Source organism: Capra hircus, chromosome 10 (genome assembly GCF_001704415.2).
Source record: "Capra hircus breed San Clemente chromosome 10, ASM170441v1, whole genome shotgun sequence".
Lineage (NCBI taxonomy): Eukaryota > Metazoa > Chordata > Mammalia > Artiodactyla > Bovidae > Capra > Capra hircus.
This window is the reverse complement of record NC_030817.1, coordinates 48,112,806-48,127,246: the sequence shown is the minus strand read 5'-3', so window position 1 is coordinate 48,127,246 and position 14,441 is coordinate 48,112,806. Positions and strand designations below refer to the sequence as shown.

The window sequence follows — 14,441 nt, the reverse complement described above, 5'->3', positions numbered from 1 at the left end:
GTGATGAGGGTTTTGCCCTAATGCATGCAAAGTGCTTAAAATGTGGACATCTGACATATTTTTAGTAAGAGCAATGCAGTTGGGAGGCCTTGATGAACTGGCTTCTCAAGGATCAGTAGGTTGGGGTACTTGCTGGAAGTTGTGTGCACAACATGTTGTCTGAGTGGCCCAAATTCTTCATTGTGTATTTTATTCTGTTCCTCTTTGTGTGCTAAAATACCAACATAAAAAGAGATGGGAATACTAGACCACCTGACCTGCCTCTTGAGAAACCTGTATGCAGGTCAGGAAGCAACAGTTAGAACTGGACATGGAACAACCGACTGGTTCCAAATAGGAAAAGGAGTACTTCAAGGCTGTATATTGTCACCCTGCTTATTTAACTTATATGCACAGTACATCATGAGAAATGCTGGGCTGGAAGAAGCACAAGCTGGAATCAAGATTGCTGGGAGAAATATCAATAACCTCAGATATGTAGATGACACCACCCTTATGGCAGAAAGTGAAGAAGAACTAAAGAGCCTCTTGATGAAAGTGAAAGAGTGTGAAAAAGCTGGCTTAAAGCTCAACATTTAGAAAACTGAGATCATGGCATCCAGTTCTATCACCTCATGGGAAATAGATGGGGAAACAGTGGAAACAGTGGCTGACTTTATTTTTCTGGGCTCCAAAATCACTGCAGATGGTGACTGCAGCCATGAAATTAAAAGATGCTTACTCCTTGGAACTCTGAATTCAGATGCTTATATATTTCCTTTTCTCCTTTGCTTTTCGCCTCTCTTCTTTTCACAGCTATTTGTAAGGCCTCCCCAGACAGCCATTTTGCTTTTTTGCATTTCTTTTCCATGGGGATGGTCTTGATCCCTGTCTCCTAAGGAAACATTTCATGCAAAGATGGGCTCGATAAAGGACAGAAATGGTATGGCCCGAACAGAAGCAGAAGATATTAAGAAGAGGTGGCAAGAATACATGGAAGAACTGTACAAAAAAGATCTTCATGACCCAGATAATCATGATGATGTGATCACTAATCTAGAGCCAGACATCTTGGAATGTGAAATCAGGTGGGCCTTAGAAAGCATCACTACGAACAAAGATAGTGGAGGTGATGGAATTCCAGTTGAGCTGTTTCAAAACCTGAAAGATGATGCTCTGAAAGTGCTGTACTCAATATGCCAGCAAATTTGGAAAACTCAGCAGTGGCCACAGGACTGGAAAAGGTCAGTTTTCATTCCAATTCCAAAGAAAGGCAATGCCAAAGAATGCTCAAACTACCGCACAATTGCACTCACCTCACACGCTAGTAAAATAATGCTCAAAATTCTCCAAGCCAGGCTTCAGCAATACGTGAACTGTGAACTTCCAGATGTTCAAGCTGGTTTTAGAAAAGGCAGAGGAACCAGTGATCAAATTGCCAACATCCACTGGATCATCGAAAAAGCAAGAGAGTTCCAGAAAAACATCTATTTCTGCTTTATTGACTATGCCAAAGCCTTTGACTGTGTAGATCACAATCAACTGTGGAAAATTCTGAAAGAGATAGGAATACCAGACCACCTGACCTGCCTCTTGAGAAATCTGTATGCAGGTCAGGAAGCATCAGTTAGAACTGGCCATGGAACAACAGACTGGTTCCAAATAGGAAAAGGAGTACATCACAGCTGTATATTGCCACCCTGCTTATTTAACTTCTATGCAGAGTACATCATGAGACATGCTGGACTAGAAGAAACACAAGCTGGAATCAAGATTGCCAGGAGAAATATCAATAACCTCAGATATGTAGATGACACCACCCTTATGACAGAAAGTGAAGAGGAACTAAAAAGTCTCTCGATGAAAGTGAAAGAGGAGAGTGAAAAGGTTGGCTTAAAGCTCAACATTCAGAAAACGAAGATCATGGCATCTGGTCCCATTACTTCATGGGAAACAGATGGGGAAACAGTGGAAACAGTGTCAGACTTTATTTTTTTGGGCTCCTAAATCACTGCAGATGGTGATTGCAGCCATGAAATTAAAAGACGCTTACTCCTTGGAAGAAAAATTATGACCAACCTAGATAGTATATTCAAAAGCAGAGACATTACTTTGCCGCCTAAGGTCCGTCTAGTCAAGGCTATAGTTTTTCCAGTGGTCATGAATGGATATGAGAGTTGAGCTATAAAGAAAGCTGAGCGCCAAAGAATTGATGCTTTTGAAGTGTGGTGATGGAAAAGACTCTTGAGAGTCCCTTGGACTGCAAGAAGATCTAACCAGTCCATCCTAAAGGAGATCAGTCCTGGGTGTTCCTTTGAAGGACTGATGCTAAAGCTGAAACTCCAGTACTTTGGCCACCTGATGCGAAGAGCTGACTCATTGGAAAAGACCCCGATGCTGGGAGGGATTGAGGGCAGGAGTAGAAGGGGACGACAGAGGATGAGATGGTTGGATGGCATCACCAGCTTAATGGACATGGGTTTGGGTGGACTCCGGGAGTTGGTGATGGACAGGGAGGCCTGGCGTGCTACGGTTCATGGGGTCGCAAAGAGTCAGACACGACTGAGCGACTGACCTGATACTGAAAAATAATTCATTATTTCCATAATTGAGGAGTGGAATATTTTTTTCTCCTGAAGAACAGGCTCCAGAGACACCACTCAGGACTTGAGTAACAAAAGTATTTTCTCGTACGAAGATGGTTCTATATGAAGACCTACCAGAATCTCAGATAAGAAACCTATCACCATCAATATCCTGCCAAAACCCTGAAAAATCTCTATTAACAGTCTGAAGACCTGCCTGTTCCCTGAAACCTTGTATTTCCTTGCAGCTTCCTTACTGTTTAGAATTCTGGTCTCTGTTAACCCAAACCAGCCTGATCATTGTGTCCAATTTAGAACAAACTCTAAATAGCCTCCTAATTTGCTGAATGTTCTGCCCAACTGAAATTTATATTTCATTGTTGGATCACAGATCAATGTTTTGCTGCCAGATCCTTGAGATAAGTCAGGAGGTGAGTTCTCAACCCAAGAGGCCGGTGTCACTCACCATGCCTTTTCTTATTATTTATCGTTTTCTCCTCAGATAGTGTCCTTTCTCCCAACCAGTATACTGTACTCCAACATGGACATATTGTTCAGTTGTTGAAAGATAATATACTGTGGTGGAGATACATTTTTGAGTACAGATGTCTGCAATTGTGATATAAATAAAATTTTAAGTTTATTGATTTGGCATAAGTTTAAAACACCAAGCCATTGCTTTTATGCTTCTGATGATCATTTTACTTTTTTAGTCTTAAAATGAACATCTGATCAGTAAATTTGGACTTTTTTTTTAATGTTTATTTTTTGGCTGCACTGGGTCTTAGTTGCAACACGTGGGATCTTCAGTCTTCGTTGTGGCATGCAAACTCTTAGTTGTGGCCTGTGGGATCTGGTTCCCTGAAAGTGAAAGTGAAAGTTGCGCAGTTGTGTCTGACTCTTTACGACTCCATGGACTATACAGTCCATGGAATTCTCCAGGCCAGAATAACTGGAATGGGAAGCCTTTCCCTTCTCCAGGGGATCTTCCCAACCAGGGGATCAAACCCAGGTTTTCCACATTGCAGGCGGAGTCTTTACCGGCTGAGCCACAAGGGAAGCCCCGTGTTCCCTGACTAGGGATCACATCCAGGACCCCTGCATAGGGAACACTGAGTCTTTGCCTATGGACCACCAGGGAAGTCTCAACTTGGACTGTTTTGAACCAGTTTTTACCTTGAACTAGTTACAAGTGGTTTGATAAACTTAGAGCAACTGTGGCCCAGTTAGAGATAGATTTAATTGGTCAGTGCTAACTTGATTCAGTGAAATTTATCCTGAACCAATCAAACCTCATGTGAGTCAGTCAGAACCTGCTTATCCAAGTGAGAGCTTATTTGAGCTAGCTAAAACCAACCTGAAGCCTATTTGAGCTCTTGAAACCAGACCTAAATGTTTAGACACATGTGGTTTTAGCCAAAGTGGCTTTAGATCAATCAGAAATGGTTTTGTAGGTAGAACGTCTTTGAACTTAACTCTTTCATTCTCAACCAGAATGAACCATTGAGGTTCTTTTGAACAAGTATGAATTGGTTAGAATGGATTGAAGTGTTTTATGTAATTTAAACCTGATTTTAGGCTAGTTCTAACTCTTTTGAAAATGACATATCTACTTAAAATTAATTGAAAATGGTTAGATTTATCCAAAAAAGAGGGTCTTCTTTTCTGATTTAGTGAACTACTCCGAGCCAGTCAGTAATCTTTTGTGTCAGAAATGCATGTTTCAAGCTGCCCAGAGGCTATTTCAGAATTGTTTTAGGTCTCCAGAGCCCTATCCGATCTGTCCAGAGTCGGGAGAGGAGCTTGAGCCAGCATTTACTGAGTACCCAGCATCTGCCAAGCATTGTCCTGGGCACTCCACAAACAGTGTCTCGTTCAATCCTTAGAATAATGGAGTGAAGTAGTGTACATTATCTTCTTTTTCATAGAATGGAAACCTGAAAATCCAAGGTTGAAAAATATCTGAGTAGCCAGTAGGTGGGAGACGTGGAATCAGTCTAGCTCTGCTTGACTTCAGAAGTCACGTGTTTCCTGTTAGGCTACCTTGTATGATACCAAACCTGGGCACTTAAAAAAAAAAAATTTATCTATTTATTTGGCTTTGTCAGGTCTTAATCATGGTAAAGTAGGATCTTTCACTGCTGCACACAGATTCTGTAGTTGTGGCACGTGGGCTCAGTAGCTTGGGGTAGAACAGACATTGGACTTGAAGTTAACAGTGCAAATGAGTTAAACTCTCTGGATTCTGTTTTATTCTTTAGCAAACAACCCAGGAAATGGAAGGTCTGAACATTTATTTTCAGGTAAACAAGGCAGATAATTATCTAAAGGTGTAGTCTAAAGCATATAAACTATGATTAATACCAACAGTGATGTTTGTACCGTCAGTTGTGGTATTTCATCTGTTAACACTTCTTTTATGGTGGTTTGGTTTTGAACAGACTGTTATGTATTGCTGTTACCATGAATAGAAAACAAAACCCATGAAGACCATTTATAGACTTAGGTGTGTAATTCTTCTCCCATGATAACTAAACACTTTAAATTTGGGGGCCCTAAAGATACAGTCATCTGTCTTTGAATTCCTTTTAAGTAGGTTTAGAGAGTCCTAGAAGAGTGTGCCATTGATGACAACATTTTCTCCTGTACCTAAAGTGATACAAAAACATATCTATAGAAATGACCAACTTTTTTTCAAAATAAAAATAAAGAGGAAACAAGGTAGCCACAGAAACTTCTTACATCACTCTCCTTGCAGAATTTGGAGTTGCTTTCTGCTTTCTCATTTATTTGGAGGTGAACCCCCCTCCCCCTAAATGGTTTGATGTTATCTGGACCTACTTTTCAATTCTTATCTCTTATTTATGAATAACTTGGAGCCAGTCAGATGCTGTGATGAGACATGCTAGTCTTTATTTGTGCCCAAGTGGTCATCTTCTGGAGAAGTGTTCTGTTGCACACCATCAGTACTGGCAACCTGCACCTGTGCGTACAGGAGCTGTAAATGGAAAGCCATCATCTGCACTGTGTCACTCTTTACAGTGTGCAAACAGAGTGCTGAATGTTTGTAGAGGCTTTGCCCTTAGTGACTGACCAGCCGTATCTGAATGTGAGGTCATAGCTCTGCACTAAGGCACTCTGCAGAGGTCACTGCAGCAGCTCTTGGGAATCAGAATTCAGGATTTTTGAGCATAAGGTGAGTCACCAGATTGAGGATGGGCTAGGGGAGGCAACCTTGAAAAGTCAGTGAATGTCTTTGCCTGAGCTTTTAGTAATTTTATGTATCTATAGGAATAATCCAATAGGAAGCATTGAGAGTTGTGGTAAAGTTTCTGGATAGGAGCTGACCAGGTGAAAAGGGGACAATGAGAAAAGGGGACAAATGAAAAAATCAGCAGAATTTTTTTTCCTTTAATTTGGCTACACTGAGTCTTTATTGCAGTGCATGAGCTCTTCGTTGCCACATGTGGGCTTTCTCTAGTTGTGTCATGCAGGGGCTTCTCTAGTTGCAGCACATGGGCTTAGTTGCCTGGCAGCATGTGGGATTTTAGTTCCCCCACCAGGGATCAAACCTGCATCCCCTGCATTGGAAGGTGATACTTAACCACGGGGGAGGTCCCCCAAACCAGCAGAGTTAAATGGAGGACTTATGATGTGTATATGGATAGGTAAATGTGTATGTTGAATGGGCAGATAGCATTGTCAGTGATAACAGGATTATTGGTTTTCTGATTTTCAAGAGGATTTATTGGTATTAGAAATGGGAGGATAAAAAGAAGTAAGCTTTCCCTGAAGATAGACTATGTTTCCAGTCAGATTAATATCTTGAATAGTTTGGATCTATTTAAAGGATTAAAAACAAAATTTGAAAAGTGCTGATTGCAAAAGATAAAAGGTAACCATGGTTAGGTCTTGCTATAAAAATAAGAATATTTATTCTCAAAGGTAGACTTGTTTTGGCCAGTGCTGAAGAGCTGAATTGGTAGCATTTCCTATAGACTATCAAGGCAAATGTAGGTAAATGAGCCCTTCATGATGGAACTCAGTTCTCAAGTGAGTAGTGATATTCCAAAAAAATCTGATTTAATATGTAGTAGGAGAAGGCAATGGCAACCTACTCCAATACTCTTGCCTGGAAGATCCTATGGACGGAGGAGCCTGTTGGGCTGCAGTCCATGGGGTCGCTAAGAGTCAGACACTACAGAGCGACTTCACTTTCACTTTTCACTTTCCTGCATTGGAGAAGGAAATGGCAACCCACTCCAGTGTTCTTGCCTGGAGAATCCCAGGGATGGGGGAGCCTGGTGGGCTGCTGTCTAAGGGGTAGTACAGAGTCGGACACGACTGAAGCGACTTAGCAGCAGCAGCAGCAGCAGGTGACAATAATAACATGTGAGGAAGCTGCAAACCAAGTTTTATTAGCATTATCTTTGAAGGAACTGTAATGACATGTGAAAATGCATAGGATAAACGAAATTGCCTAGATGTCCAAGAGAGAAGCCGAGGATATAGCACTAGGAGACTTTGAAAAAGGAGGTACAGTTGGAACCACGTGCACGCTAAGAATTATTATTATTCCTGTAACATTCTCTTTGGAGAAAGAAATGGCAGTTTACTCCAGTATTCTTGCCTGGGAAATCCCATGGACAGAGGAGCCTTGCAAGCTGTACAGTCTATGGGGTCCAAAAAGAGTCAGATACAACTTAGGGACTAAACAACAACAAACATTCTCTTTTTTCCCTTGTTCTGTTAACTTTTATTATACACGATCTTTGTGTGAGATAGTGACCATTATCTTCTTGATTTTCATTCTCAGTTGGAATTTTTGTTTTAAGGGTACTATAACAGCATAGCACAGTTCAGTAGCATATCTAGTGAATGATTAAGTCTTTGGGACAGTGAATAATGTTTAACCCTTTCTTCACAGAACCCTTAGGCATATAGGTGTTATGTAGGAGTACTTGTTGAACTGCATATTAAAAGAAGTCACTTTATTAGCAGAGGATTCTTATATTTTCTAATGAGTTTTTGGTAAATATGCATTTGTTTGTATTTTTCAGGTGACCCACTGAGTTCTTCATTATGTCTGATGGAGACTATGATTACCTCATCAAGTTTTTAGCTCTGGGAGACTCGGGAGTAGGGAAGACCAGTGTGCTTTATCAGTACACAGATGGTAAATTTAACTCCAAATTCATCACAACAGTCGGCATTGATTTCAGGGAAAAGAGAGTGGTAAGTTCTGCATCCTTCCATATAAAAATGTAATCTCTGAGTCAGCCTTTGCCTGTCTGTTTTATTTACTTCATAGGAATTAGGAGGACAAAGGTTGGAATCTAAAATTAAAGGGTGCATATGAAAGTGTGTTATGTTCAGTCTGAGCAATGTGATTAAAGGCTGTAACTGAGGACACTTTACATAAAACCAAGCAGGTAAAATAAAGTAAAGCGAAGATTTTTTAAAAATTTCCTTGATATACTTCTGGCTGGTATCTTCCTTCTGAATTCTAAAAAGTGATTTGTCTACCTTTAATATGAAGCTTGCAAACCACCCTGCTTTTCTCTTCATTAAGGCCTCAGCAGCCCCATTCACTAGGTGGCGGAACTCATTGACCCCACCAGGAGTGTGAGGTTGAAGTACGGGTGGGAATGACTGCATATGGATCAGGGAGGTAGCCAAAAGAACAGTAGGGTTCTGCAGAATAAGAGAAGAGCTTCTTTTTAACAATTGTATTTATTTTTTTTAAAAGGACTGCAAGAGAAGTTATTCTGGGGGTAGAGAGGAAGTCAGGAGGTTGGTGTGTCCAGGAACTACATTTCTTACTAAAAAAGCAACCATTCCCATAAAGCAGGTCACCAAGTAGTCAGGAAGACTAAGTACAAAGACCCTTTGGTGGAGCATATTCTACTTGGGAAATATGCAGAGTTTCTGCCTTCGAGGACAGAAGAATTCATTCTTTCTGATCCACTCAAGTCTTTTATTCTACTACCAGAAGCCTTTTCTTCTACTACCACTGTTTTGTTTTGTTTTAAAATTATTTTTAAATTAAGGTATAGTTGATATACAGTATTGTGTAAGTTTCAGGTGTACCATGTAGTGATTTACAATTTTTAAAGGTTATATTCTATTTATAGTTATTATAAAGTATTGGCTATATTCTCTGTGTTGTACAATATATCCTTGTAGCTCATTTTATACCTTTGTCTTTTTCATGATTATTTTGGGATGCTTGCAATTTCAAATGAATTTTAGGGTCATCTTATTAATTTCTACAAAGAAATCAGCTGAAATTCTGACAGGGATTGCACTGAATCTGTAGAGCAATTTGGGGAGTACGTGCGTGTTCAGTTGTGTCAGACTCTTTGTGGCCCCATGGCCTGTATAGTCCACCAGGTTCCTCTGTCCATGGAATTTTCCAGGCAAGAATACTGGAGTGGGTTGCCATTTCCTACTCCAAGGGATCTTCCTGACCCAGGGATTGAACCCACATCTCCTGCATTGGCAGGCAGATTCTTTACCACTGTGCCACCTAGGAAGCATTCGCATCTTAACAATATTACATCTTCTGATTTGTGAACATGGAATTTTTTGCTATTTAGATCTTCTTTAATTTCTTTCAACAATATTTTGTAGCTTTCAGAATATATTTTATACTTTTAAAATTAAATTTATTCCTAAATATCTTAATTTTTTATGCTATTGTAAATTGTTTTCTTAATTTTATTTTTGAATTATTGTTTGCCAGTGTATAGAAATACAACTTATTTTGTAAGTTGAGCTTGTATACTGGAACACTGCTGAACTTGTTTATTGTTTCTGATATAACCTGCATGTGTGCCAGTGGAGGGGGTGTCTGTATCTGTGTGTGTATCTGTGTGTTTATTCCTTAGGATTTCCAATATACAAGATCCTCCTATCTTCTGTTATACTTCTTCTTTTCCAAATTGGATATGCTTTCTTTTTTTTTTCTATTTGCCCTAATGAGTGCCTCCAGTAAAATGCTGAGTAGAAATGTTGTAGGAGAACATCTTTGTCTTGTCTTTGATTTTAAGGAGAAAACATTCGGTCACCATAAAGTATAATAGAAGCTGTGTGTTTTTCATAGATGGTGTTCTTCAGATCCAGGATGTTATCTTCTATTCCTAATTGTTGAGCATTTTTATTATGAAAGGTGTTGGATTTTTTTCAAGTGCTTTTTCTGTATCTGTTGAGATGATTGTGTGGTTTTAGTCCTTTATTCTAGAACTGTTCTGTTCCATTATAAATCGATATTGATTGGTTTTTGTATGTTAACCCAACTTTGTTCTTATGATAAATTCCACGCAGTCATGGTATATAATCGTTTTTATATGTTGTTGGATGCTGTTTGCTAGTAATTTGGTATCTGTATTCAAAATGGATATTGGTCTATACATTTTTTCCCCTCATAGCTTTGTTTTTGGTATCAGGATAATAAAGTCCTCATAGAATGAAGTGGGAAATATTTCCTTCTTTTCTGTATTTTGAAAGAGTTTGGGAAGGATGGCTGTTAATTCTAAACATTTGATAAAATTCACTAGTGAAGACATTTGGGCCTAGTCTTTTCTTTGTGGGAAGTTACTTTTATTATGAATTCAATCTTCTTACTGGCTATATGTCTCTTTAGATTTTCTATTTTTTCTTGAGTTAGTTTCAATTGTTTGTGTCTAGAAATTTCTCCATTTCTTCTAAGCTATCCAATTTTTTGGCATATGGTTGTTCATACTATTCCTTTATAATCTTTTTATATATTTAAAGTTGGTAGTGTTGTCCTTTCATTTCTGATTTTAAGAATTTGAATCTCCTATTTTTATTCTTAGTCTAGCTAAAGGTTTATCAATTTTCTTGAGCTTTTCAAAGAAAAGATAATTTATTTCCACTCTAATCTTTATTATTCTTTCCTTCTGTTTGCTTTGAATTTAATTTACTTTTATTTTTCTAGTTTTTTAAGGTGGAAGTTTAAGTTATTGATTTGAGTTCTTTCTTGATTTTTAATATAGGTGTTTACCGCTATACATTTATCTCTGAGCACTACTTTAGCAGTGAAGCTACTTTTTGTATGTTGTGCATTTAATTCATCTAAAAATGCTTTCTAGTTTCCATTATGTTTCTTCTTTGACCCATTGGCTGTTTAAGATTGTATTGTTTAATTTCCACATACTTATGAATTCCCCAAATTCCTTTCTGTAAATGATTTCTAATCTTTTTTTAAACCATATTATGGTTAGAAAATGTATTTTGTATAACTTTTGTCTCTTAAACTTGTCAAGACTTGTTTGATGACCTAACATAAGGTCTGTCCTTGAGAATGTTTCATATGCAATCGCATGAGGTGGCCAAAGTACTGGAGTTTCAACTTTAGCATCATTCCTTCCAAAGAAATCCCAGGGCTGATCTCCTTCAGAATGGACTTGTTGGATCTCTTTGCAGTCCAAGGGACTCTCAAGAGTCTTCTCCAACACCACACTTCAAAAGCATCAATTCTTCAGCGCTCAGCTTTCTTCACAGTCCAACTCTCACATCCATACATGACTACTGGAAAAACCATAGCCTTGACTAGATGGACCTTAGTAGGCAAAGTAATGTCTCTGCTTTTGAATATGCTATCTAGGTTGGTCATAACTTTTCTTCCAAGGAGTAAGCGTCTTTTAATTTCATGGCTGCAGTTCATGGGGTCCCAAAGAGTTGGACACGACTGAGCAACTAAACTGAACTGAGAAGAATGTGTGTTTTGCAGTTGTTGGGTGAGGTCTTCTATAAGTAAGTAAAGTCACTCAGTCGTCTCCAACTCTTTGTGACCCCGTGGACTGCAACCCACCAGGCTCCTCCGTCCATGGGATTCTCCAGGCAAGAATACTGGAGTGGGCTGCCATTTCCTTCTCCAGGGTATCTTCCCGACCCAGGGATGGAACCCAGGTCTCCCGCTTTGGAGGCAGACGCTTCTATAGGTGTCTATATTATGTCTAGTTGGCTTAGGGTGTTCTGCAGCTCTTCTGTTTCCTTGTTCATCTGCTTGCTTGTTTTATCCATTATCAAAAGAGTGTTGAAGTTTCTAAATATTGTCAAATTGTTTATTTCTCTCTTTTTATCTGTATGTATTCTTAAAGGTAACTACCTGACCCTTTTATCATGATAAAATATCTTTTTTTGTCTTCAAGTCTATTTTGTCTCATATTAGTATAACTCGAGCTCTCTTTTGGTTATTGTTTGCATGGCATTGTACTTTTTTCATTCTTTTCCTAACAACCTTTTTGTGTCTTTGAATCTAAAGTATGTCTTTTGTAGATAGCATATAGTTGGATCACATCTTTAAATCCATTCTGCTAACCCTTGCCTTTCAGTTGGAATCTTCAATCCATTTACAGTCAATATAATTACTAAAAAAGGAGGATTTATGTCTGCCATTTTGCTACTTATTTTCTATATGTCTTATCTTTTTTTTTGTTCTGTTACTTCTTTGCACCCTCTTTATTTTGTGTTATATAGACATTTTCTAGTATACCATTTAAGTTCCTTTCTCACTTTTTATTTTTTGAATTGTTTTCTTAATAGTTCCCCTGAGGATTAAAATTGTCATCTTAATTTTTAACAGTCTAGTTTGGATTAATACCCACTTAATTTCAATGCCATACTCTGCTCTTATATGGGTCCATATCCTGCCCATTCCTTTTCACTGTTCTTGTCATACAAATTGCATACATATTGCATCTTTATGTACTGTGTACCTATCTACACGAGTTTATAATTATTGCTTTATGAAATTGTGTTTTAGTCAGATGCAGGAAAGAGTTATGAAAAACCATTTATATTGTCTTTTGTATTGACCCATGTAGTTACCTTTACTGGTGCTCTTTATTTCTTTGCGTGAATTTGAATTACTGCCTAGTGTCTTTTCATCTCAGCCTGAAGCTCAGTCTTTGTTATTTCTTGCGGGGCAGCTCTGCTGGCAATGAATTTTATGTTTTTGTTTATCAGAGGATGTTTTAAGTTCCCTTTTAATTTGAAGGATAGCTTTGCTGGAAATAGGATTCTAGGTTTGTAGTCTTTTTCCTTTCAGTACTTTTTATTGTCCTACTGCCTTTTGGCCTCCATTTTTATTTATTTGTTTCTTAATGATAAATCAGTTCTTAGTCTTATTGAGATCTCTTATATGTATTGAATCACTTTTCTCTTGATGCTTTAAAAATTCTGTCTTTTGATTTTTGACAGTTTGGTGATATGTCTAATAAGTATCAGAAAGTTTATCCTTCTTGAAGTTCATTGAGTTTCTTGAATATGCACACGAATGGTTTTCATCAGATTTTGGAAGTTTTTGGCTATTATTTCCAGAAGTATTTTTTCTGCCTCTTTCTGTCTCTCCCCCCACCCCACCAAATAATATATTACTTGTACATTTTAAAATATATTTATAAAGATATATAATGTGCTTACACATTATAATGAAGAGCCAACTCAATGAAAAAGACCCTGATTCTGTGAAAGATTGAGAGCAGGGGAGAAAGGGGCAACAGAGGATGAGATGATTGGATGGCATCATCGATTCAACAGACATGAGTTTGAGCAAACTCTAGGAGATAGTGAAGGACAGGGAACCCTGGCATGCTGTAGTCCATGGGGTCATAAAGAGTCAGACACAGCTGAGTGAATGAACAACAAAAATGTGCTTACATCATTTAATACAAATTATTGTGTTATCCAGAGACAATTATTTGAAATAAAATATAAATAAGATTGTATTCCAGATGGAATTTTCTTTAGAAGTTTAAGTACTTAGGGGAGTTATACTGAATAGCTAAGTGAGAAGAGTTCGCCAGTCTCAGAAGTTCTCTTTTCTTTTTCATTTTGCCATGTTAGGTGTACAGAGCCAATGGGCCAGATGGAGCTGTTGGCAGAGGTCAGAGAATCCACCTGCAGTTATGGGACACAGCTGGACAAGAGAGGTATGAGATCTTCAGTCATGTGCTCTTTGCTGGAACAAAGGGGAAACACAATTGCACTCTTCACACAGTGACCTGAGCGGGAAAAGGCCAACTGATTTGTTGATGTGCACCTGGATAAGCCATGCTGCCAAATTAGCAGGAAATTTATCAGTCTGAAATGATAATAGTGGCTTTATTTCATACAAGGTCAAAGGGAAAATGAATCCTTTTAAAAATGGATGCTTTTACTTATGGACTTCTTTCTTTTTCTCCCCCTTGTTAAAAACCTGTATACTTGTCTCCATTTACTTTTGTTTACTCAGCCACGAAGAAAGCTAGAGTTGCATGCATTTTCCTTACTTGATTATTGGAACCTAGCATAAAAATCTTGTTGGAATTAACTTATATGATCAGAGGATGCTTGACGAAAATGTGACATGAAATCTTCATATAAAGTTACTCTTTTTGATTGAAATATAGTTGTTTTACAGTGTTGTGTTAATTTCTGCTGTACGGTAAAGTGATACAGTTATACAAATAGATACATTCTTTTTTATATTATTTTCCATTATGGTTTATCACAGGGTATTGAGTATAGTTCCCTGCACTATACAATAGAACCTTGTTGATTATCCATTGTCTGTATGATAGTTTGGATCTGCTAGTCCCAAACTCCCAATCCATCCCTCCCCCACCTATCCCTCCCTTGGCTACCACAGGTCTGTTTAAAGTTGCTTTCAGTTAGCTACAGCTTTGTTATCTCTCACACTTTCCTTAAAGGATTTTATTTGTTTGTTTAACTTTTTCTTATGGAAAACTCCAAGTATATACAGAAGTAGAGAGGCAAGTACAGTGAAATCAGGTACTGACTTGCCAATTTCAAACAAACTTCAGGTTGTGGCCCATCTTACTTCATGTGTATCCTTCACCTCTTCTCACT

At 38.3% G+C, this 14,441-nt stretch overlaps 1 protein-coding gene across 6 annotated transcripts in view; it reads left to right on the top strand.

Moving 5' to 3' along the window:
* The window catches only part of RAB27A (RAB27A, member RAS oncogene family), an 81,809-nt gene that overhangs the window by 47,752 nt on the left and 19,616 nt on the right, over positions 1-14,441 (top strand). For 5 of the 6 annotated variants that reach the window (XM_018054231.1, XM_018054228.1, XM_018054226.1 and 2 more), the window contains 2 exons: positions 7,625-7,799; positions 13,437-13,522. In XM_018054231.1, coding sequence (XP_017909720.1) covers positions 7,647-7,799; positions 13,437-13,522 — 239 coding nt within the window. In that variant the 5' untranslated portion in view covers positions 7,625-7,646. Of the gene's footprint in view, positions 1-5,686; positions 5,761-7,624; positions 7,800-13,436; positions 13,523-14,441 lie in introns of those variants that run through there. The other variant, XM_018054230.1, reaches the window with a different exon arrangement.